The 26,894-nt window shown below is 33.0% G+C and overlaps 1 protein-coding gene across 3 annotated transcripts in view; it reads left to right on the forward strand.

Annotated features, from left to right (window-relative positions):
* The first annotated feature begins 4,435 nt into the window (after positions 1–4,435).
* LOC139523354 (hemicentin-1-like) overlaps positions 4,436–26,894 on the forward strand; it is a 49,633-nt gene continuing 27,174 nt past the window's right edge. For 2 of the 3 annotated variants that reach the window (XM_071317250.1, XM_071317252.1), the window contains exons 1-8: positions 4,436–4,589; positions 13,804–13,930; positions 14,875–15,159; positions 15,818–16,135; positions 17,037–17,318; positions 17,987–18,277; positions 22,169–22,474; positions 23,419–23,721. In XM_071317250.1, coding sequence (XP_071173351.1) covers positions 13,873–13,930; positions 14,875–15,159; positions 15,818–16,135; positions 17,037–17,318; positions 17,987–18,277; positions 22,169–22,474; positions 23,419–23,721 — 1,843 coding nt within the window. In that variant the 5' untranslated portion in view covers positions 4,436–4,589; positions 13,804–13,872. Of the gene's footprint in view, positions 4,590–10,156; positions 10,180–13,803; positions 13,931–14,874; positions 15,160–15,817; positions 16,136–17,036; positions 17,319–17,986; positions 18,278–22,168; positions 22,475–23,418; positions 23,722–26,894 lie in introns of those variants that run through there. The other variant, XM_071317251.1, reaches the window with a different exon arrangement.

Here is a 26,894-nt window from a genome sequence, read left to right on the forward strand (position 1 = left end):
TTGATTTTTGGTGTTTTAACGCCACTTTTAAGCACCGCATTTAGTATTTCGTAGCGGCCTTTTTTTATTGGTGGAAGAAGCCGGGATGCCCGGATGAAACCACAGACCTTCGATAGGAAAACTGACAATCCTATTCAATTAAGACTGGAGTCGAATGAACCCGCACGAGTGTGGTTCGTACTCACAACTTCAGTGTTGACTGGCTAGTGGTTACAGTAGTAACTACTTAGACCACGCGACCACCTAGGTCCCTTTTTTTGACAGAAAACGTCACTGAAAATAAAATGTGAAAATAAAGTGAACACGGACGCACTTGTCTCAGACTTTTTTTACCTATATTAATAAAGGTAATTAAGGTATATAGGAAATTTTTTTCTGAGTCAAGTGCCTGTGAACAAGGACTAATTTGTAGATTATCAAAATATAGGAAAGGTTTTATTTTGTTCGTCAATATCCGGAAGTTTGACTCCACCACTTTTAGTCTACTACTCTGCCACTGCAACACTTTTGTCCATGTGTGTCAGTCTTCTTTTGTTTACCACACCATATATTCTGCCAACATAAGTTATGTGGACACATTTCAATATTTGCTTTTAAGTTAATAACTTGAATATTCATTTTCAGGAATATCTTTACGCATACTAGTATAGCCAAAGTTTACAGGACATTAATCAAATGAAGGATTATACTTCTCCCAACTTGAAAAAGCTATAGGTTACAAATTCCAACAAACATCTCCGGTCTTTTGAACATATTAATTGCTAAGTTCTGTCTATACTTATTTATATAGAAGTGTGCAGAGTGTTAAACTTCTTTTATCGAACATCTAAATTATAAATGGCTGTTTAAATATAGTACAGCTACCACAGGCACTTGTCTCAGAAAAAAATTTCCTATATAAAGGTATATAAGGGGGAAAAAATATGAGACAATGCCTGTGACAGCTACGATAAAAACTTTGTGTTGCAGAAAAAGTTTTGTTTAACTCGGTGAAGTGAGTGAGGTGAGATTTTTTTGTGCTCCGTGTTGAAGGTTTCACTATGAATTCGAGATGAAGAACAGCAATAAAAGTGCTTTTTGTGTGTTTTTGCTCTATTTTTGTGTCATGGATCGATACCCAATATCCTTGTTTGCTGATAAAACACTTCGTCATTGTACCTGCATTCCGTCAATTATTAAGCAAAGCGTTTATAATTTGCATAATACAATGAAAAGAACAAACTTAAGCAACTGCAAATGTTTGCGTGGGAGAATGTTTGTCCACGGTCAAAATACGTGTTGAGCGACTTACAAGTATTTAATTCCACCTTCACGTTAGTGTAAATAAGTCTTTTCGTTCTTTAATTTTTACAGAAGGGAATTCAATTATATATCTTAAACACCTTTATATAAATACCTATCAGAACGTGTACTTTTATGTGTAATTTTAAGTGGGAATAATATCAACATTCACTTGATGAAAAATAAATACGTGACCTAACGTACACTCAGACTCCAGGTGCGGATTAACTTTATAGGAAACGGACATCAGCAACAGTATATCAAGAAAAGAACATACGAGTTGACAGGAGGCTTTCTGAAATGAATATTCTGACTTATAAAAACTGGTTAAAATAATTATTGCTTGCCAAAAAAAATAAAAAAATGTCAATCAATATTTTCCAACAAAATGTAGGATGTACATTTGAACAAAATTTACCGTGCAACATCACTTTTCAATCTGCTGTTTTCAATCTACCTTTGAAAATATAGTTCAATATTTGTCTTTTTTTAAATAAAACAAATTATTTAGAAAGTTATACACAAGTAATTTTGCTGTTATGTAAAAGGGGGGGGGGGGGGGGAGTTTCTAGCTATATGCTCCCATTCAAATGCATTGATCGTCCAAAAAAAAGGGGAGTTCCAACCCCCGGAACCCCCCCCCCCCCCTTTGATCCGCCAATGTCTTCATGGGCCCTTTAATTCATTTTTTTGGAATAAACATATCTTATCTTATCTTATACACAATAATAATATTAAGATATCAACGACAAAGAGCGAAACAATTGAAACGACAATACCAATATGATGACAGCAAGATATATGACAACTTCTGAACTACAGGCACTTAAAGAACGATTCGGTGTTATGCATGTATTCAAATGCGCTAAATCCTCTACATAACCTCTGACAGTGTTATAACGACACAACATAAGAACGATCTGTAAAAATCAGTTGGGACTGGGTTCACTCAGCAGATCGACAAGGAGCAGATAAAAGAACAACAAATGAAAGAAGACAAAATGCTTAAATTTCCTGAACAAGATGTGCCGATTGAAATAATCCTTTCCCAAATTTTACGGACGCCATCACGAATTGTTTGACCGTTATGGAATATCCGTTTCATAGACGATCGCAGATATGTTCCTAGTGTCGAAGGTACAACCCCGCCCCCTTTTTCACGAATGTGACCTACCGACTTATTTAATGGTTTATAATACTTACATGAGCAACACGATGGGTGAAACAGGTAGAATAGGATCTGATTACCCTTCTGGAGCACCTGAGGTCACCCCAGGTTTTGATGGGGTTAGTTAGTTACTGATTTCCCTTCTGGAGCACCTGAGGTCACCCCAGGTTTTGATGGGGTTAGTTAGTTACTGATTTCCCTTCTGGAGCACCTGCGGTCACCCCAGGTTTTGATGGGGTTAGTTAGTTACTGATTTCCCTTCTGGAGCACCTGCGGTCACCCCAGGTTTTGATGGGGTTAGTTAGTTACTCAGTCTTTAGTTTTCCATTGTGAACTATGTTTGTCTGTTTGAGTTTTTTTCTTTTTTAGCCACAGCGTTGTCAGTTTATTTTCGACCAATGACTGAATGAGTTTTAATGTTCCTCTAACACATCATTCTTAATAAGGTCATATTATTGATCACATGCATACGGATCCAAACGAGGTCCAATTAAATTCTTACCCCAATGTTCAAACAATGTTGACTGCTATTATATAATACGGAACTATTTTACAATATTCGGTATATTTTATTTTTTTGGCCGCATTTCTTTCTAACCCAAATTTTGTAAATGTTGTGTAGCGGTTGTTGTTGTTTTCTAAACGCTACAAAAGTAGAAACAGACTTTTACAAACGTAGAAACAAATACTTCGTTTAATCAGGTTGAAAATAAGAAACAAATGTAGCATTTGTACTAACAAACGATCAACGACAAACTGCAGACGCATTTTTATCGTTTGCATAATTTGTCAAAGTTTGCAAACTTTGCAAACGTATGTTTGAAAGAAATGATCAAAACGTGTGCGCGCTTAGCCGTTTGCATCGTTTGTGTTAGAAAGAAATACACTCTTTAGAACTGTTTTGAAAATGTTATAACTCACTCTTCAATGTTTATAAGTGTAATATAATCGTTGATTATTTCGTTTTAAAGGTTATTTTTTTTAATTATTAGTATTGAATGTTGAAAATTTAATTTTTAGTGTTGTTTCACGATAGTTTCCCTGTCTGAAATATCGGCTCGTTATGATTGTGGATCAGGAACATTGCTTTTTGGTGGTGTTTGTTTGCGTTTTAAGTCATTATTACCTAAGCTGTATTTGACAAAACCTTTCGGAATTTTGGGTCCTCAACGCTCTTCAACATCGTACTCTATTTTACAGTTCTTACTCTTTTATTCGAGCGTCAGTGGTGAGAATTTAAAGAAGACGGTTGTCTAGCGTGCATAATTTTAATTCTCGTATATATATAAGAGGTTTAATTCTTGGATGAAGTCGGAAACCTACGACAAGAAAAAAGTAAAAAAATATCAATTAAGATTGAAGTTGAACTCAACTAGCCTGAAAAGCAGGGTTATATAGTTGACAAGCTATATAGTGCTCACTGTATATATGAAGATCTATGAACTTCTTAGGCCACTCTACTAATAATGCCTTCCCTTGTGCTTTTCATGACACACTGACTGTAAATCATCAGGTAGCCGTTTTCTGTTAAAGTCTAAGTCATAAGATTTTTTTTTATTTCTACTATTACCTGAAGTACAAAAATACCCGATGCATGTATTTAGTACACAATGTGCACATTTTCTAGGTCCGACATTTTTCTTTTTTTTTTCCACTCCCCACTTTTTTCCTTCTATTTCCCAGATCGTATTTCCCCCTGTATATCCTACATGCCAAAAGCGTGGCTTTCCACTTATAGTAGTCAAGAACAAGCTGTAAAATTTATCTGTTCATTAATTTTTTTTATTGAAAAACGTGTCTATCTTTACCAATTCACTAGAAGAACTGTATGATCTTTTTGGTCAAGTATACCAGTCAGTCAGTGACATATTTATGGGTTTTTTTTGGGACAAAATTCACTGTCTAGTACAAATTTGTTGACAGGGTAAATGTAATTTTCAGTCACGTAAACATTTAAAATTTTCCATAAAAATGAAGTGTTCTCAGATCTAAACTTCTGCTTTCAAAATTGAAATCTGTTCATAACCGGTTTTCATTGGTCGTTTGACGAATTTGATTGGTTGACACGTGTTAAATAAATTTCAAACTGGCTAAAGAGACATAAGTTGCTGGACATCGGACGGGGTAACATCTTGAACAGGTAAGACTTGAGTTTCTGACAAATTCATATAAATAAAATTAAGTATATTTTTTCATTTTTTAAGCAATGTGTTCTTAAAGAGTTTTGTTTAGTTGTGTTTCACCAATTCGTGCTAATCAAGTTCACCCAAACGCGTGAGCACGTGTTTTGTGTCTTGCCTATGTTAGACATATCTTTGATTGACATTTAGTAATACATATTTGTTTGTGCATATACGATACAACATTTTAAACTTGGTAATGATATCTAAAATTACTGCACAGAAATTATACGTCTGTCGCTATGACTACGTAATTAAATTAAATGCGACATTTTATTAGTTCTGTTTGGAAAGGACATTTGAAGGTCATACATGAAGTACCTTCTTTATAAATAATATTTTGTATCAAACGGTTCTAGTCAGAACATATATAGGTAAAGACTTGTTTGATTTAAATGGTGACGAAAAAACCCACAAGGCCTCGATTTGGCAAGGAATCGTCTTGAACATGCAGGACATATTTGTCACTTGGGGTTAATCAACGAATAGGTTGGGAAGCCGAACAACCCCCGAAATGAGGAATATCTTTTAAATGAAGTGTTTCAAACCTGACTAAAAAATAAGTAATCGAGTTGAGATGCATGCCCAAAATCATAACGAATTTATTAGCTCAAAGTTAGTCCCAAGGTTTCGTTTAGAAGTGCATCATATATATAAAATATGTGGTTGCATCAAAATTATAAATTCTACCAATTTTTCTATCTATAAACTGTAAAATTACACTTCTAATTAGTTGTTTTTCCTTTTACAAAGTTCCTTGAAAGGTGCACTCGATTAGCCTTATCTGACATTGGTTAAACATAAATCCATGAACATGGCTGCTTTTGAAAACGAAATTTACTGTGAATACAGACAAACCTGTGCAACTGAAACATATATGCAAATATACTGTTTTTATTTTCGGTATTTAATTATCTAGATAATTTCAGAAGAAGCTTGTGAAACTGAAATATATTTTGCAGTATATCTTCTTAGTTTTCCAGTACACCGGTCTGCTCTTGTCACATGAACGTTCAAAATATATTTAGTGTCTTTTCGTGAATATGACAATTTAAATTTCTGTTTTCTACGATTTTTGTACATGTATTTGCGGTCTTCTCGATCTATTTTCATCCACAGTTTACATCGGGATAAGGTACATTTGAATTTGCTTATTTAATTCTTTTCGATCTTTGCTCCCCGTCTATCAATTCCTGATCTAGCTGCATATACCCCGGTATATACATACGGATACTTTGAATGTTTCAGAGAGATATACAGCCAGTAGAAACATAAATGAAAGTTGGAACTGCAGGAATATTATAATAGTTTATTCGCAACACTTAAAACCAATTTTACATCAAGCTTGTATAGCCTGCTTTACTCATCTTTTGCTGTTGAAAATGATTATATTAAATAAGAGTTATTTCAACTTATTTCTTCTTCCTTGCTAAAACGGGACAAACATCGAGAAGATCTAGTTTTCAGTGATTACAAGGCATTCAAATTTTCATTTGTATCTAGATTTCCTACTTTATGCCTAAATAAAAGCGAATCGTTTTTGCTAAATCGGGCGAAAGATGCAAATCGGATCAGAATTCGGTTGGAAACGGCTAGATCAACCCTCTTATTGAACAATGTCCGATTGTTGTGATTAAATATGTTTTACAATTTGTATGCCCCACCTAAGATAGTAGAGGGACTTTATGTTTTCTGGTCTGTGCGTCCGTCCGTTCGTCCCACTTGAGGTTAAAGTTTTTGGTCAAGTTAGTTTTTGATGAAGTTGAAGTCCAATCAACTTGAAACTTGGTACACATGTTCCCTATGATATGATCTTTCTAAATTTTAATGCCAAATTAGAGTTTTGACCCTAATTCATGGTCCACTGAACATAGAAAAGGATAGTGCAAGTTTCAGGTTAAAGTTTTTGGTCAATGTAGTTTTGGATGAAGTTAAGTCCAATAAACTTGAAACTTGGTATACATGTTCCCTATGATATGATCTTTCTAATTTTAATGCCAAACTAGAGTTTTAACCCCAATTTCACGGTCCACTGAACATAGAAAATGATAGTGAAAGTGGGGCATCCGTGTACTGTGGACACATTCTTGTTAAAATATCATTTCATTTCAACAATTTAAATTTCAAGTCACAAATCACAGGATCTGGATAGACTACTTCTTGAAGTCGGGAATAGTCATATCACAAATGGTAGTAAAACTCCTTAATGAGACTCGCATGTATTAATTTTCTTTTCTTTTCTCGCCTACTAAAAGTGTAACTTAAATAAATAAATATATCGATTCATAATTGAAAAAGAACAGTTATATGAATTGCAGTAAAAAGCAAATAAATTCCACCATATGTGCGATTTGTCTCTTTTGCAAGTACGAACAGAGTAATCATACACTGAATAGTGTGGCACTCCAGGGGCGGGTCCACACTTTTTTTTAAAGGGGGCTCCCAACATAGGATAAAAGGGTGTGTGTTCCAACTATGTCCCCATTTAAATGCATTGATCGTCCAAAGAAAGGGGTGTTCCAACCCCGGACCCCTTCTAGAGCTGTCCCTGCACTCGCCGCAGAGGGGTTTATACATAGATAATCCGTATTTCCTCGTCATCGTTAGATCGTATTTTCACTGGCATTGCCTTGTGGTAACGACGTTTGAGTGAATGTCATGAAAATTGAAATGTTTGAGATACCTCCTTATAAACATTGTCTATTGTAACTGTAAAATGTAAAACTCCTGAGAGAAAAACAATTCACCTGCCCAAGGACGAATGTCATGGTTAGCTTAATAATTATACAACATTCATTATCAAGTTGAATAAATAATTTTAAGCCCGATTAAAACGTTTTAAATTGTGACTAGGATTTAAATTCATTGGATCATTTAAGGTTTATTGAAGAGGGTGTTGTCCATTTCTCAGAGTGCAAAAAAGTCCAATGATAAATCCACATTTAAACCGGTTATCAACTGTATTTGGCTTGGTGAGGTCAGGTTGTTCTTTTATAGTATATAATTTTCAAATTGGCCACTACCTAATAATTTATAGTTTTATCCAACTAATTCTGTGTCATTTTGGTCTCTTGTGGAGAGATATCTCATTAGCGATAATACCGCATTTTGTTTTTATAATCAATACTTAATGAGATTTTGTGCGCCTGTCCTAAGTCCGGAGCCTCTGGTCTTTGATAGTCTTGTATGTTTTTTTAAATTTCATTTCATTTATGTGTTTTGGAGTTTATTATGAAGTCCATTTTAAATAAACTTGTACACATTTTTGTCTCACCTTAGCGGAGTAAAAAAGCGAAACATAGGTTTGCTGTTTCCGGCGTCGGCGGCGTGAACAATGTATTAGTTTGTGATCAGGGCAGTTTTTATAGGGAACCACTAGTGTTGGTAGTCCGATGATATTTGGCGTTATCTGCTCTTTTGTCGGGTTGTCTCTTTGACGTATTCCCTATTTCCATTCTCAATGTTGTCTAATAATAAATATATAAATATGGTTTCAAACGTAACAAATCCTCGGCCTTTTATAACAAAAAGGAGTAATGTATTTATTGTTGTTATTTTTGATATTTTCATCACTTGAAACCGTGGTTGTCGACAGTTTGGATGTAAATTCACAACTTCAGGTGGCTATTTTGAAAATCCATTCTGATTAAGATACAGATCCTGTCCGTACAATTTTTGCGTACACTGTAGACAAACCTTGTTTTACACCATTATGTTTTGGGAACTTACCACAGTTGTCCTACGGCGATGGTTAGATATGAAAATGAATTTAGATGTGGGGTATACGTCAAGGAGACGGGTACCAAACTACACAAATGAACTTGACATCATTAGTCTTGCAGATTTAGTGTTTAATTGGTTTTTCATTGACGTTTCATTACTACGAGTCCCCTTTTTAAAATTCGATTACGTATGAATTACAACTATTAACAATGCATGGACTCTATAATGTATGATCATTTCGTAGGTAATTTAATAGACCAGTGGCCATCTAACTATCCATCGAGATTATCTGTGAATGCTGTCGACGATAAAATAACCAGACAGGAAAATAAATAGATATCGAGCACGTGCAATCGGATTTCTCTAGATCAGTTCAAATTCATGCTTAGGTTAATCATATAAAACATAAATCATCGTATAACTGATTTTTGTTCCCCGGACCTGTCAATAAAAGGTTATTCCTTGTGTCTCCATTAACAATGTTTCACTTTTCCACGCTGTCTACATGCACAAAAAGGTTAAACCAAAGATCAACTTCATGAATACGTATTTAAATGAGTTCAATTTTTGACGTGCAAATCAATCGTGCATCAGAGATGTATTTGTAGATTATTTTTGAGAAATTTACTTCGGATATCAATATCATTTTATTAATGTGTGTTTGTGAATGTTTAGAACAAACCATTTATATCTTAATTTCTTGTCGATTCGAAGCTGTTGCTCCTTTGAGAAGGTCGTGAAAATTTATCGAAGAGGCAATCAACATTACTATTTTACTCTTCAACATTTGTATCAATGGCAAGCAGTTTTCTTAAGTAGACGAGAAGTAAATAAAATTTCTAAGATTGGTATAACGTCCATTATCACTGATTCCGGGTGTGGGATATTCTCGCTGTACAATATTTAAGACCCATTCAATGGGCCATTGGTTGTCCATGGCTGTTTTCTGTTCTTTGGTCGGTTGTCTCTTTTGACAAATTCCTCATTTCCATTCTCAATTTCATAGTGGAACAAATTAATCGTTTCCTTCAATTTAGTCTCAACCAACATCTTTTTACATATTCTCACTATTCTATCAAACTGTAAAATATAGCGCTGAAATTCTTTAACTGTTTTCGTTGATAAAACGTAAATTGGTCATAAACATTGAAAAATTAAAGGGACACTTTTTGTAGAACTGAACAGAAAACTCTAGAAGTATGTTAATTGAGTATTTCCGAAATGATTAGAACTCTATTCTATCTTTTTTCCCCACATAAAACCAGAGCGCTGAATTATTTGATTTACTCCCAAGTGATGAAATTTGAATCTATCTAACAAAAATGTTCTGAAAAAGATATGATTTGGTAACAGTACCTACCCTACTGCCCAAGACTTTCGCAATTAATGATTAATGTCTAATTCGCCTTTGTATTTATACACATCTAAAAAAAGGTAACAAATCAAAAGTGAATATTTATTTTAAACAGTATTTCAAAAGATTTGTCATCGTGTTCTAGAAAATCTTTGTAAAAGTAATATTTTCTTTGAGTAATTCAACAATTCACGTGACGGTTTACACCTACATTAAAAATAGCTGTTTACAATCAAAATAAGTTTTCAAAACCATAATGGTCAGTTAAGTCGGATCAATTTTTGGCCAATAACAAAGCGTCCAGATCAATACACGCCCATTTAAATATGAAAAATGTTGTTCTACAACTTACTGAAGGGAATCCAAATTTAACTGACCAGTTGCGTAACTGAAAAGTGTTTAAAATATAACAATATCCTTAGGTGTGTCAGTAGTGTTTGATCAGAGGAAGGGATAACATCTCGTGTTGGTCGGTGAGTTCATAAGTTTATATAATTTACCAAGCATATACTTAAAGCTGTACCATTCCACTGTAAATGGTTTATTGAGAAATAAAGGAATATATGTGACTGATTAAAAGGTATGCAAAAAGTAAAAAAATTATCAATCTTGAAAATTCGGCATTTCGCGGAATAGAACCCGTTCCTTTATAATTTAAGTTCCTAAAGGAAAAAATATTTTGGAGTATTATTTCCACTGGAATAAATATTATATTATATGTTCCTTTAATACGGAAAAGATGATATAGAATATTTGTCCCAATAGGGACAGATATTAAGACATTGTTTATAACAAAGTCATGGTGGAACATCTGTTAGGCGGAACAAATATACGATGATAGGCGCAACCCTTAAAATGAGAGGGAAGCTCAAATTAATGGATATACCTTGTTAGTAAGGTGTATTTTGAGAGTAAAATCATCGACAGTATTTTGGTTGAGAAACATTTTTTTATGTCAAATACGTTTTATATCTTTAATTTATAGTATGATACTAAATTGCCTTTAACAGTACAACACTTCAATTCTTTTGAGTTGTAACGCGTATGGGTTTTTTTTTCGGGAGAAAAAATGCTTCATTGATCATGAACATCCATCCAAATTGAAGCAAAAAAAACCAAAAACGTATCAACATGAAATTTTCAATTTCAACTGAATGTCCTTACCTCAAGTGGTATAGTTTTACATTTAGAAAACTTTTCCACCATAAGACGGAATGAAAGCAACCGAATAAAATATGTTTTTACATGTACTCAATGTTATACACTTGTAAACAATCAAGATTCAACTCAATGTATGCAAGCATTATGAAAAATGTTACATTTTCCAATAAAACAGAGGACATTTGCCGTGTGTGGATGGAGGTTGGGAAAAATTACATGTCATTCTAAATACTCTGACGGTAAAAACGTCCATTAATTTTCTGAAGCGCGACTGTGGTCAGCATTTGCATATTTGATTCAACTGACTCTTTATAAATCATAACTAAAAGTGTTCAAATGTTGATCTAGTGATGGGATAAAACTAAAGACGATCAAGGGAATTACTTAGTTTAGTTTTAAGCTTCATTGTGAGTGTCCGTGTGTATTTGTTTATACAAGAATGTTCACGTTGCTCGGATTTCAATATTACTCGGTGTGTTAGCATTGGTGCCATTCAAAGTTTATTCAAAATTTTGAGTTAAAATGACATTGAGTAAGAGGAACGTGATCATGAAAAACAGTACGGACGTTAAAGTCAAATATTAGTTCCATAAGCAGAGTCACGGTTTTAACAAGTAGCAAAGTTGGCCTTGAAATCGATTGTTAAAGCTGTATGAGAAAAATGATTCATTCAATGACCATGCAATCTTCTTACAAACTAGATTTCTATAACTAATAATACATAAGATCAATATTTTAATAACCTGTTCAGACTTTTAACTTGTATGTGTTCAATGCCAGGTCAAGTGGTTTGCTCGGACACGTTTTGTTATGAAATGGAATCGAAGCCACCCCCGTAATTTAGCAGACGATGAATCGAATTAACCTGCTGATATTTTGATACTCAAAAAGAAAATTTATTAGAATGTACATATTCTAATTATATTGTGTTTCTTCTAATGATATTTATAAATTAATATCACAATTGTCTTGTCTTTTTCCGCGCCAATATTAAATTAGGATTGGTGACGGCGACAGTTTATAACCTCTTATAATTTGTATTATGTATTTTCGGAAAATACCATGATTTCAATATTAAGACACAGTATCACAATATCTACACTGCCGACCAGTCCGCTTTTAGGAACACCAAAATTAAGAGCACCTGTTGTGAACATCTTTAAAAAAAACAACTCTTTACACGATACTATACTTACGATATGTTACGCCGCGCACGTTTCGTCTACACTGTAGTTGGACAACGACATTGAGAAAAGGGGGAGGGTCCGGGTTGGATGTGTTTTTCCCTGAAAAAATATTCTGATCCCCAATTTGATAAAAAAAAAATTATTGTGGTCAAGCAGATGACATAACAAAATTATTCTGAATTCAGATTCCCCCCTTACTATAAAGTGTTAAATTTGAAAAATACATTTGAAAGCATAAAAAAAATCCAACTTGGTAAAAAAAGAGGCCCCTCATGAGGGTGTCCAAGTAAGTAATCGCATAATCACCATATTTTTGTCAATATAAGCACAATGATTATTTTTTAAACAATATAGATAAATAATCAAACAGTCCTATATAATCAAATAATTAAAAAAAAATCATGAAATTTATTTGGTATATAAAAGAGGCCACCCCATCACTTTCTCCTCTTGAAGTGTTGCTGCCTTATCAGGGATGATCAAATCAAACAGCTGCAGGATCAAATCAAATAAAAAGTTGAAGAGCATTCAAACCAATATATTTGCAAAAACCTGTACTTGCATTTTGACTGATCGAATTAAACTGTTGCAGTAGACATGACAACAGATTACCATATAAACAAATTGACATAGGCGCTTGTCTGAGTTCTGATTTTTTTGTTAACATTATATGACATTCAACTATTTATAACCTGGTAGGTAAACAAATTAAGAGTTAGTGCTTGTTCAGGTAGATGGAATATTTCTATTTTCAATATATCATTTTTGTGAATTTATGTGTGGGTATGGTCCTTCTTTTGTCAGGGGAATAATACTACAAAAAATATATATTGGATCAAGTTCAATTTCATGAAACCAAAGACATTTGGTTTAAAAAGTTTGTCTCTGATTAACTATTATATTCAGGAAAATTCAGGCTTTGTTGCAGAAACTTAAATTGATTTAAAAAATTACTAATGAATTTCAACCCTATCAATAAAAAAATCCTGACGTTTCAACCATTGAAATAAAAAAAAATCCCAGTACTTTTAAAAATTCTGTGATTATTCGGAAAACACCAAAAGTTTGATTTACAATTTTCATTATATGATTTGACATGTACATCCTACAAATAAGCCATTACCACTATACTTGAAAGACAATAGTACCGAAATTTTTCAGACTGACCATTAGTTTGATCATAGAGCTAGCTAAAGGTTTATATATCTATGGGATAACTGATAGGCAAGCTAAATGTGTCATTCACCTATTGGGAGTTAATCTTCGATAAAGCTGGAACAAAATAATTAAAAAACTAAAATCAGACGCAAGCAAAACTGTAAATAAAATGCCCCTTTTCCTCAACTTTCTAGCAAACTTCATCAGGTTTTGGTAATTCGTGCCTGAAAAATATAAAAGTATTATATCAAATAAATGTAACGAGGAAGATGTCTCTGGTTATATTTAGTTTTTGAATAGATCTAGATACATTAGTTAAAATGAAACTAACATGACAGTGATACATTATGAATTTTATGTACAGATAAGATTATAAGATATTTTATTGGTCTAAAATCCAAAATTACAGGATTGATACCAAGACAATACACATTGGTTATACATAAACATACAAACATATATATCGGACCACATTTAGTAGCAACATTGAATATATGTATAAAAACATAATTTTTATGAGTAAGTTCAGGAAAATACATTTGATTTATAGGAGTATTACTACATATTGTATAAATGCATATTTTTTTTCAGGAGTAACTTCCAGTAAATTCAATTACAGTGGTAAATTTCCATCAAGTGCCACCTAGTGCCACCTTCAGCATGGCGGGTTCAGGAGTAGTATTGTTTGTGGCATTATTAGTTCCAATTCTAAGTCAAAGTAAGTTTACTTAACATAAACGTTACTGTTTTCTTTTTTAAGTAGTAATGTATATAACAAATATGAAAGTAAGTTTTCATACATACAATACATTTTATTGATTGATTTTTTTTAATTCATTATTGGCCAATATTTTCAGGTTATCTACATTTTTTTTTGTATAATGTTGAAAGCTCAATATATACGATTTGCTGTTGTGCTAGAAGTCTATACTGCTGCTGTCTCGTTATTTTCAGTTGATAATGCTGCTACTGTCTCATTATTTTCAGTTTATAATGCTGCTGCTGTCATTATTTTCAGTTTATAATGCTGCTGCTGTCTCATTATTTTCAGTTTATAATGCTGCATGCCTTTTATGTTTTTGTTAAATAGTGCTTGTGTGTATATATGCAGATGCTATTGTTTTATGTAGTGGTTGTTCAAGCTCCTAAATAGAGCTCAATGGTTTCGGGTCAGTTTTCTGTAATTACATGTTTGCCCTACATTTCTTTTAAATAACTTCTCCATAGATTAATTTGTTTGACCTTTTTTTTTTTGGGTGTTTAGATTAAATGTACCTATGATATTCTATTCTTAAATTAATTAAATTTACTTTCTTACCTCCCTATAACATTAACATTTCCTTTTTGATTTTAATGTCTTAATGTTTCGTAAATTGTAAGTTTTCTAATATTTAAATTGTATATAAACAAGTACCACCATGGCATTATATATAGAAATAAGCTGTGATATGTCCAAGTGGCAATTAGACAACTCTTCATCCAAGTCACAATGTGTAAAAAGTTAAAACCATTATAGGTCAAATTACAGCCTTCAACATGGAGCCTTGGTGCAGCTGAACAGCAAGCTGTAAAAATCCAAATATGATGCGTAAAATAATTCAAACAGGAAAACCAACAGTCTAATATACTATATATGTTAATAACATGTATTTTTTATTCCAGGTATACCACCAGGCACTCCTTTCATTGAAGGTCCTACTTACATAGTAGTGGGCGAACAAATCACATTAACATGTACATCCACTGGTGGAAACCCATCACCTACTGTAAAATGGTTTGAAGGACCCACTATGATAGATGATTCTTATGAACAGAATGGAATCAGAGTTGTCAATGAATATACTTTTACTGCTGAAAAGAGGCACAATTTGATTGTCTTTGAATGTCAAGTCGACAACGAAGTTCTTCAAAATCCACTGACATCAACATGGTTTTTCCAAGTTTATAGTAAGTTTTTGGTCCAATCAAACAAAATTGATTGTGAAAATTTAGTCACAGGGTCTGAATTGAGGGTCATTCATTTCTTAATTTAATTTTTTCGACCATTTTTCTACAGTTTTCATTTATTTTTGGCCATTCTGTACGAGTATTCTTCATGTATCAGCACCAATTAATTTTAAACTTATTTTTCTCTATACTCTATTTGTTTTGACCATAATTCTGCACCATTTGTTGATTTCATATTTTGTAAACCCAGTCCAGGCATTCCAGTATGCATGCATGCATTCAATGAAAAACTATTAACTATGCAGTTGTTGTCTCTTTGGCACATTCCCCATTTCCATTCTCAATTTTAGTTACTGTCCAATGCCATAATAGTTATAAAAGTAGACCAACAGAAATGGATTGTTTTTAACTTTATCATGTATATGGAGGTTTAACAAAACCAGTCAAAAAATAATTCAAATAGACAATAAAAAAAATACTTTACATAAATAACTGCTGCAGACCTAACAGATAGTTGACCAAAGTTAGATTCAACAACAGAGCTAGTTGATCAAAGTTAGATTCAGCATCGAAGTATATTTAGAAGTTCCTGACTACATGCTTTAGTATTATTGACTTCTGGTATAATTTTTCCTAAACCATTTTATGTATATTGCAGCTCCACCAAACCAACCTACCATTACTGGACCAACAGATATAATTGATGGGACCTCTTCAACACATGTATGTGTTAGCACTGGTGGAAATCCAAGTCCAGTGATGACCATGCGTATAGGTCAAACTACTTTAACCGCAGCAGACGGCCTTATAGAAACAACAGAATTTTTGCAAGCAGACTTTTCTTACACAGTAACACAAACCGTTACTTGGAACCCAACATTAGCAAATAATGGTCAAACAATTTTTTGTCAAGTGGACCATGATGAGACCAGAGCAAATAATCCACAAATTGTTTCTCTTCAACTGACAGTCAGAGGTAATATTTTTTTTATTTTTTTTTTTTTTTTAAATCCCATTGTCTGTGACTTGAACTGAATACCAATAGTAATTTTCTAAAGATGAAGAGTACATGTACTGCTTTTTGCTGAGAAAATTACCGCTAAAATTTACCCACAAGGAGAAAAACATTTTATCTTCTGAAGGGGTCCACAAGGATTTTGAAAATGGATATTCTGGTTTGGTTAATAGAGCTGAATATAAATGATTTTGCCCAAGACGGGATTAAAATAGATAATCTACCACACAAAATATAAAAACTAAAATATATCACCTAATTGCGAACATAAGTGATTTTTTTTTGCATTGCTTAATGAAAAAAAGAAAAGAATGCAGTACAACAGATGAAACCCCAATTTTAGGTTCATCAGAAATGTTGAAGATAACAGTGGTGGATTTAGGGGATGGGCCCAGCCCCCCTTTTTTGGGGAAAAATTGGTTGCTTATATAGGGAATGACTGAAGCAGGCCCCCTCTTAGGCAGTCAGTGGGCCCCACTTATAAACATTTCCGGATCCGCCACTGGATAATTGATAGCTAACCATGAATAAGTTTCTTTAAACCTGAGGAGCTTTATGAACAAATCTTGCTCTTCTGAATTTACAAGTTTTGGTAGTTTTTTATATGGTATAAACAGTTGATGCCTTTTTATCTATTTGCTTCATTTGTTAATTCTACTGACTGATTGAGGGAAAATGATACAGTTGAGTGGCCACAGGCTTAAAATACTCATATATATTTATTGTTGATTAGATTTTCAAAACTCTAATGCATAAAAGGTAAACCAGGGATTTTTTGGTAACGTTGATTTTTGAAAAAGTATGCTTTTAACTGGTTAAACCACTAATGTACTATTCACAATTGGATACTTTTCTCTTTCAGTGGCTCTGTCTATTAATGCACCACAACTGCAATATAATCCAACCATCGGAAACAACCTTGTCCTTCAGTGTATTGTAACTGGTACTGCCACATCTGTCACATGGAGAAAAGATAACAGTCAATTGTTCATAAACAACAATGGCCGCTATTCCAATGGCAACACTGGTACCCCATCTTTAACAATTAGCAATGTCCAGTCGTCTGACTCTGGCCAGTATGTCTGTTCAGCTTCAGATGGATCAAAAACGGTCGATACTAATGTCATTACAGTGTCTGCTCAATGTAAGTTTGATGCCTGATTTTGTTTTTACTCTTTATATGCAATAGCATGGATTATCTGCAAAAGAGTTGGTTCACTAACTCATAATTTTGTACCCAAATAGCTGTAAAAGGTCTAAAATTTCTCATTATATGTTCAAAAATAAATCATTCAGTAAGGCATGCACATTATAAATCGATATTTGATGGAGAGTTGTCTCATTGGCACTCGCACCACATCTTCCTATATCTCCATATGATGTACTCGTACATCTGAATTAAGGAAAAAACACTCCTTTACAATTTTGTTTATTTGGGATACTGCACTCTTATCAGAAGGCTTCTTTGTAGATCATGCAGATCCAGCACTTTTAAAAAGGGGTGCATCAAGGAAAATGATAGGAGTGGGAATTTACAATTTATTGATACTTCATAAAACCATAAATCTAACAGGAGGCAAGCCAAAGATCCAAACCCCACCCCCAAAAAATTAAATTAAAAAATTGTTCTGATAATTTTGAATAGAATAGGAAATAAGATGTTAAAGTAGCGTGTATTTTATTCACCATGAAATTTTCAAATGGAGAATGTAATAGTGGGGAATGTGGCTCAAAATTCAAAATAGAAAATCTTGGAAAGAAAAAACTCCTATATCAATGCAAGCCTTCTTAATGTCTTAACTCTCATTTCAGCTTTACCAACTGTGACAATTCAGTCCTCAACTTACACAGGCCAGTATGGAAACTCTGTAACACTTGTATGTACAGTGTCCGCTGTTCCTTTCCAAACAAATGTTTATTGGGAGAAGGATGGCTTTGCTCAGATCAATTCTGGAGACAATGGGTATTCTGGTAGTACAACCAACAATCCTTCTTTAACCATTAACTCTGTGACCACAAGTGACCAGGGAACATATAGGTGTTTTGCTACAAATATTGTAGGAACCGGTCAAAGTTCAACCACACAACTTACAGTTTCAGGAGGTAATGTAGACTTATAGATCCTTCCAAACTTTTCATTATTGTATATTCATTGATTTAGTATTTTGTAGAGGTTTTTGTTACAAACTATAGGTACAGACTAATAATGACTTTTATTAATGAATACTAATTTATTCAATACCTATTCCAGATTGACCTGAAGTGAGGGTTATTCTTTAAGAAAAAAATAAAAAGGATTTCTCAAAAATGTCCACTTTTCGAATGCAAAAGGAATTATACCCTTTGACCAATGGATGCCCTGATGTATAAAAATTACATTTTGTTGTTTAAAAAGAATTGTAGCGCAACTATTAACCATTGAACCTTTTGTGCATTGAATTGTGTTAGATGGCATAAAAGATGATGGAACAATTTTTTTAAAACTATTTTAAATGACTTGACTAGCATGATCTCTATTTGGAACACCCAGATACGTTTTCATGGAAGTTTAGTCTACACCTACCCTTACCAATCAAACAAGTTAATTCCAGTGACACTGTTAGTTTTATATCTTCATCTCAACTTGCAACCATAATGTTGGAATTTCCAGTATATTATGATTATTATTTTGCATTGCCAAATATGTAAGTTTAAGGTGGTACCCAACACTTTCACTAAAATCAATTTAACTCGTTTAATTTCATAAAATTTGACAAAGTATTTACTTTGACCCTTTGGCAAAAATATAAAAATTTCAAAAAATTTGAACCAACCAATTCATCAGAAAAATTACACTGGACATATAGCAGTTTGACAAACACTAATTTTGATCATTTAGAAGCTTAATATTCCCTTAACAACACAACATAATTAAAACATTAAGTTGATTTTACAGAGTTATCTCCCTGTAGTGTTAGGTACCACCTTAATAGAGACATGAAACCGTACTAAAAAATCTCTGACAAACTAACATAGTGCCCCTCACGGTCACCATGTATTATTAAGAATAAATTCACGTGTTCAGAAATTTAGAGAATTCAATGGAACAGCTCACTTTCGCCGTTAAATTTGATATCGTCGTCAGTTTTATTACCATGAAGAGACCAGAGCATTCAGCCTGTGACCAGGAATTGGTTCAGTATGTAATCAGTATAATTTTTTGTAGAATTTTGCGACGCCTTGTACTGTAGTGTTAGTTACAGCTTGTGACTCCTTGTACTGTAGTGTTAGTTAGGCCAAAATTAAAAATATGTTTGTTTCCCCTCCCCCCACCTGGGTAAAAAAAAAGCCCCTGGGTCAAAAAATTATTTTCCACAAAAAAAATCTAAATTATTTTTTTCCTGAAAATAATTCGTTTCCATTTTTGGAAAGTGCTTGAAAGCAGAAGGATTGATAATCTAAATAAATACACTCAAATTGAGCACAAACAACTGATAAGTGACCTGGACAAGTCAAACCATTCATGTGACCATGCTATGACAATCACATCCTGTTAAAAAAAAAAAAAAAAAAAAAGAACCTGCCTTCCTGGTCTGTTTACAAAGGGTAGTCCGGGGGAGGCGAAACGGACATTCTTTTAAATGTGGCCTTACAGCCTGTGATGTCTTGTACTTAGTTAGTTTGAAACAAGTTTGACTGTATTGTTAATTCTCTGTAAAGCTTGCTTCCCCTACACTTATATGTAGTAAAAGTTTCATCTTTTATCATGTTTTAAGTACTGATATCTAAATTTTTTATCGGGTAGATATTGAGTTTTTCTTTATTAATGTTTACCTTGTAACCTTTTTAGCTCGGCCAAGTGAGCTTTTCCCATCATTTTGCATCCGTCGTCTGTCATCAGTCGTCGTTAACTTTTACAAAAATCTTCTCCTCTGAAATTACTGGGCCAAATTAACCCAAACTTGGCCACAATCATCAATGGGGTATCTAGTTTAAAAAAAAGTGTCTGGTGACCCGGCCAACCAACCAAGATGGCCGCCACAGCTTAAAATAGAACATATGGGTAAAATGCAGTTTTTGGTTTATAACTCAAAAACCAAAGCATTTAGAGCAAATATGAAATATAAGATTGTTTATTGGGTCAAGATCTATCTGCCCTGAAATTTTCAGATGATTCGGATAACCCGTTGTTGGGTTGCTGCCCCTGAATTGGTAATTTTAAGGGAATTTTGCTGTTTTTGGTTTTCTTGAATATCATTATAGATATTGTAAACAGCAATAATGTTCAGCAAAGTAAGATTTACAAATAAGTCAACATGACCGAAATGGTCAATTGACCCCCTAAGGAGTTATTGTCCTTTATAGTCAATTTTTAACAATTTTCATAAAATTTGTAAATTTTTATTAACATTTTCCACTGAAACTACTGGGCCAAGTTCATTATAGATAGAGATAATTGTAAGCAGCAAGACTGTTTAGTAAAGTAAGATGTACAAACACATCACCATCACCGAAACACAATTTTGTCATGAATCCATCTGCTTCCTTTGTTTAATATTCACATAGACCAAGGTGAGCGACACAGGCTCTTTAGAGCCTCTAGTTTTTTCTAACTGTTTTGAGACCAACCTCCTATGACATGGTTTAGTGGTTTTTAATTAACTAACAATTTTTAATGTTAATTGTTTCTGCTCGAGTTAGATTGATAGAAACTACTCACAAGGACAATAATATTTTCTCTAAAGTTACATTGTACCTCAGTATGTCAACCATCTCAAGGTGCTGCCCTCTAATTTGTCCAACTACTCTGAATTCGCCTTTTCAGAATCTAAAGGACTATGGGTTATCTCATATTTTGTACACCAAAATAAAAATAACATAATGTCATTGGCTCAACTTCCATTGTTTAGAACGTTTTAAACCAATCACAACGTTTTGTTGTACGCTTTTCAAAATATTACCCAGAATGCATTATATTCTGAAACATTGAATAAAATAAGCAATATTAAATTGCTCGCTCAGTCCATTAGATTGTCTTTTTCTCAATTGTATGCCCACAGGCAAGACATCTGTCAACTATTTATTTGTAGTTTATACCCATCTTTTTCTCTCATTGGTACATTAGTTGTAGGTACATCTTACTTCTCATTGGTAGATTACTCGTAGGTTACTCCCAATCCTTTTCTCTCATTGGTACATTAGTTGTAGGTACATCTTACTTCTCATTGGTAGATTACTCGTAGGTTACTCCCAATCTTTTTCTCTCATTGGTACATTAGTTGTAGGTACATCTTACTTCTCATTGGTAGATTACTCGTAGGTTACTCCCAATCCTTTTCTATCAATGGTACATTTGGTAGTGCTTATATATTTATATCTTACCATTTGTAAATAAAAATTCACCCACGCAAGTACATTGTACTATCAAAAGTTGATTTGCATTTTTGCCAGCAATATACTTTTTGGAGATGCTTTCATAAAAATCGACCATTCTGTTAGTAGCAAGAGTGGCCAAGTGTCTTCAGGTCTTAAGTTTAGACCACATTGGTTGAAAAAATTCCCCTACTGTTTGAGATGTTAAACATAAGTTATTGTATTATTTTTGATTTAAGAGACCTGAAGACAAAGCCCTGTTGTTAGTCTATAGTTACAGTAGACATCTCTAAACAATGTACATGTACTAAAAAGATAATATCTATCCTTTTTTATTTATTTGTTTTCTCACGAGTCTTGTTTATTTGTTCTTGTGTGATTAAATGATTTATTTTTCTTAAAAAAATAAATGTGCCAATTAATTTTGGAGAAGGGTATAGATTTAGACAAAAATTTATATAGAAAATATTTTGTGGATAAATTTATATTTTGAAATCACTTTTTGTTAAGTTCTTTTATAATATAAAAATACCTTTTTTTATAAGACAAACCTTCCTCAACAGTAATGGTATAGATTGAGATATATAATTAGAGTGAGATCCACTGTCTTTTGAAATTATGTATTCCATTTTTCTTTTTAAGGATTACTCTCTGTGACCATTGATCAGCCATCTTTATCTGCTGTTCTGGGAAGTAACAGTGTCACAATAGGCTGCACTGTAACTGGACAACCCTCAGCTTCTTCAGTATCCTGGACAAAGAACTCCGGAGGTCAAAACACAAATATCAACATCGGCAGTAGCGGAAAATACCAGGGAGGTTCCGTGAACAACCCATCCTTGACCATATTTAACATTGCCCAGAATGATGAAGCCAACTATGTCTGCAGTGCTACTAACATTGCTGGAACATCATCCAGTCAAAACGCATTCTTGGATGTCACTGGAAGTAAGAACAAATTAGGAATATAGCATTTAGGCGCCTGAATTTTTATTTATTTTTCTCAGGAGTAGGGGAAATTTGAAATTTATTAATTTTCTCAGACCAGAACTGAATTCAAATAATTGTGCACTATCAGGAGAAAAATGAACATTCAGCAACACAAAACTCAGGATAAGCAGGTGTTCAATATAAGTGAAAACTTTCCCTGAATCAATAATTGTCAGGTGTTTTTTTTTTAATCTATTTTAAGCACTTGTTTTGACATTTCACATTGTAATGCATGTCTTAAAGTCATAAGAAACCTCAAATCAAAAAAAATTAATGCATATGATTTTTATAACTCAATGCATAGTTTTCATTATAAAACTTATGTACATATACTTTTTTCTGAAGAAAATTCTTTAATTTATTCATATTTAGAAGAAGTTTACTTTATTTGAATAGCTTCCTTCCAGCAAGCTATTCCCCCGACATATTTTCCGTATGCAAGGTGACCTCAGTGTGACCCATCTCGTAAAAATCCGGTGACCACAATACGCATGGATGTCCTTAAAATAAACTATTATCTGAATTTACATGTTAAACACGTGCTCAATTTCCATGCTTTCTTGTTTATTTTTCGTCAATTGTTGACAAACAGGTGACAATCGTTAAACTTCGGCTTCAAAACACGAACTTTAATTACCTGCCATATTTTCCCAACAACACTGACCGATTGAGAAAAAAAATTGACAATTATACGAAATTTACACGAAAAAAATGATAAATTCGAGCACAGAAGACGAAGTTTAGGATGTTTGTATGCATTAGTTCAAGAATTGGAAGAACATTATTTTTCACCGGTCACTCGTTTCTTATGACTTTAATTTGTCATTTGTATTTTATTTTAGAATTGACTAATGCCTCTATTATTAAGTGTATATACTAATGGCAATAATGTGTTGTTTCAGATATACCCACAGTAACTATTCCATCTCCATCCTACAGTATCTTGTACGGAAACTCTATCACTATTGAGTGTCAAATAACAGCTAATCCTCAACATACCACCGTAACTTGGCAGAGAGTTGTAAATGGTGTATCATCAACGATTAATCTAAATAATGCTGGCAAATATTTAGGTGGCTCTGTCAACACACCATCTCTCACCATTTCCAATACTGTTACCTCTGACTCTGGTACCTACAGATGCTCTGCTACAAATGCAGTTGGAACAGGAACCAGTCAGGATACACAACTTTCAGTTACTGGCAGTAAGTTCTACAGATGTTGTTTTTTTTGCCCAAGAAGACTATATCTTGTGATTACCCCATGGAAGATGCTGATCTGATTTTTTTTAATTTTTAATGTATATTTTTTTTAATATTTTGATTTTGTTTACAGGTATTTTTTAATTGAGACATTGTATGCCCTTTTTATCCCAAAGCATATGGCTTCAAGCTTAGATACCTATTAAATGAGAAATCAAGTTTTCCTTCACCTTAAATTGACAAACCTTAGTATATAGTCAATCAGAAGAATTTAAAGAGCAATAAAAACAGACTTAGTTTTGAATTAATAATTTTATATTGATGACTAATATTAAAATACAAATTTGTTAATCAAAAGTTAAACACAATTTTTATTTTAAGAAGTTTGATATGTTTTGTCTATAAATATATTGGTGCATGAATTTAAAATATTTGTAAATTATGATGTAGCTAGTTAAAATATATTTGTTTCTAACATGTGCATGCAATAACCATGGTAACAATATAAAATTCTAACCTCATTGTTCTTTGCAAAATCTATGCTTTATTTGTTTAAAATAAGATTTTGATTGAGTTAAAATTTCCATCCCTTATGACACATTATAAATAAGGACAAGTTATCTCCCCTTGGTTCAAAATATAAGAAATCTATATTTTCGGAAAAATAACACTCTACCACTTGAATAAGCTAAATTTGCATTTTAACTGTAATAATGTGAATAAAGGTAAGTGCTAGAATGCTAAATTTAAGTTGTACAGACTGTACAGTAAGTACAAGGGTACTGAGCGACTACTTGTACTTATAATTAAGCTTCAGCAATGATCTAAGTTTCACACTTAAGATGGCTGTCCCAGTATTTTACTGGAATATGCAAGAAAGAATGCAACTGACCATTTGATGATCCCATTGCTTTTTGCTTGATTCAACCTAACTTTTTTTTTTTTTATATATATATAATTGCTAAATCAGACATTTTATTCAAGACAAAATTTACCAAAGCTTTTATCTTAGTTGATTCTTTTTTGAAATTTCTAAAAACAATTATTTAAAACAAATGCAAATCCTAACAGAAATATCTGTCATCCCCTTCTTTATTAAAAAGTTTAAAAAAAGGTTTTGTGAAATCAATTTGACAGCAACATGCAACAAATGAACTTTTTTGACAGTAGTCAACACTTAATAGACGTCATTCAGTCAGAATTTGACTTCCTAATATGGATTTTGTTTTTATCATATACATTTACACAATAAATTTCATGATTTTTTAACTGAAATTGAGGATACAATGACCCCTTCCCCTTAGTCATTCTCTCACCTTTTGTGATGAATTATAAATATATTTTATATAGTCTATGTACTATAAAACACTAAAGTCCATCAGTCTTTAGTAATTGTCAGGTGTAACTGTTTCCTTCAGATATATTCTATATGGAGTTTGGCCTTTCTTGTTGGAAAATAGACTATTAAAAATAGTTGTAGCTTTCTGTGATTTGACAGCATTTCAAAAGATCAGAAACTTTTAACAAAATGTCTGTTTTTATTTCTGAAAAGGTCTTGAAGAGCACCTATCTTTCTTATACTATGACATTTGTTGCTTTATATCAAATTTGAAAAATTTTATATATATATATACCCTGTGTTGTTTATCCTTTTCCTGTACTTAGTTTAGAATATGTTTAACCAATCCCTACTCTTGTCTTCTCTGCAACAACTTTTGTACTTGGTATGTTTTGTTCAAGTTATTCTTCCTTCCACTATAAATTATACCACATGTCTCGGTTTAATTAAGAAGAGGTCTTGTAGACCTGCAACATATCCTTATAATCTGACATTTGTTGCTTTATACCAATTTGATAAATATTTATATAAACCTTTTATGGTGTTTGTCCTTCTCCTGTACTTAGTTTGGAACATGTTAAACCAACCCCTCCTAGTCTTTCCTGTAACAAATTTTGTACTTGGTATTTTTTGTTCAAGTTCTTCCTCTTTCTACTAGGTGTACTGACTGTCAGCATTCCCCAAAGTACATACACAGAGGATTATTCCAATACTGTTACTTTAGATTGTGTTATAAGTGGAACACCAACAGCTACTCGTGTTTATTGGGAAGCCACTAAAAATGGTGTCACAACTCAAATTGAAGTGACAAATTCTACCAAATACAGTGGTTCTTCTATTAGTACTCCATCACTTACAATAACAAACGCCATCTCGGAAGATGAGGGTGTTTACAAATGTTTTGCCGAAAATGTTTTCGGTCTGGCCGAAAGTAATCGGACGAAACTGGATATAGTTGCTGGTAGTAAGTAGTTTTGTGGCCTTGACCCATGTATGCAGTGTGTGGTACCTGAACCTGTCTGCGACCCATGTATCAAGTGTGTGGTACCAGACACAGTCTGACCCATATATCTAGAGTGTGGTACCCCAACCTGTATATTGAACCCTCATCAAACATTGAAATCCCATATCTCTTTTATTTAAAGTCAACCAATACGCACCTTATATAATAAACAACTCCATATATTCATATTGAATTTATATGTTGTTAAAAATCAACTTGGTAATTAAGATATGATTGCACTGTTCTAATTGCTTAAAGTAACCAGACATCATCCAGAACATATTTAGCTGTTTATCAGACAATTTGTCTCATTAACTTAGAACAGACCTCAGGTAGGTATATTTATGTAGCATTGCAATGCAAGATATATATATTTTTTTGTGTTCACTTTTTTTTATGAATATATATTAAGATTGTTATGCAGTAAATCTGTTAAAAAAATTACTTCCAAAGCACATGCAATTGATAAACACTTAAAAAAGAATGGGTAACAACAGAATATACCATGGAGTAATAAGTGTGCTGACCCAAAGCTTAGTTATAAGCTGGTATCCCTTTTTAAGCATGCCAATTTAACCAAATCTAAAAAGAAACAATTACATGACCTTTCAACCATATTTTCCCCTACATTTTAACTTGGCCAGCTTAAATAATAAACTATTGTCAATTTAAGTTCAAGTTCAGATATTTTTGGCTCAGAGTAATCTTCAATTTGAGAGGGTTTTAACAATAAAAATGTGGGTGTTTCCTACCCCATACCCGAGGTTAATCACTTTGTTACAGGCTTGCTTTGTATTCAAGGTAAATCAGCTGGTAATTATTTTTAAATACAAA

Source organism: Mytilus edulis, chromosome 5 (assembly GCF_963676685.1).
Source record: "Mytilus edulis chromosome 5, xbMytEdul2.2, whole genome shotgun sequence".
In the NCBI taxonomy this organism is placed as follows: domain Eukaryota; kingdom Metazoa; phylum Mollusca; class Bivalvia; order Mytilida; family Mytilidae; genus Mytilus; species Mytilus edulis.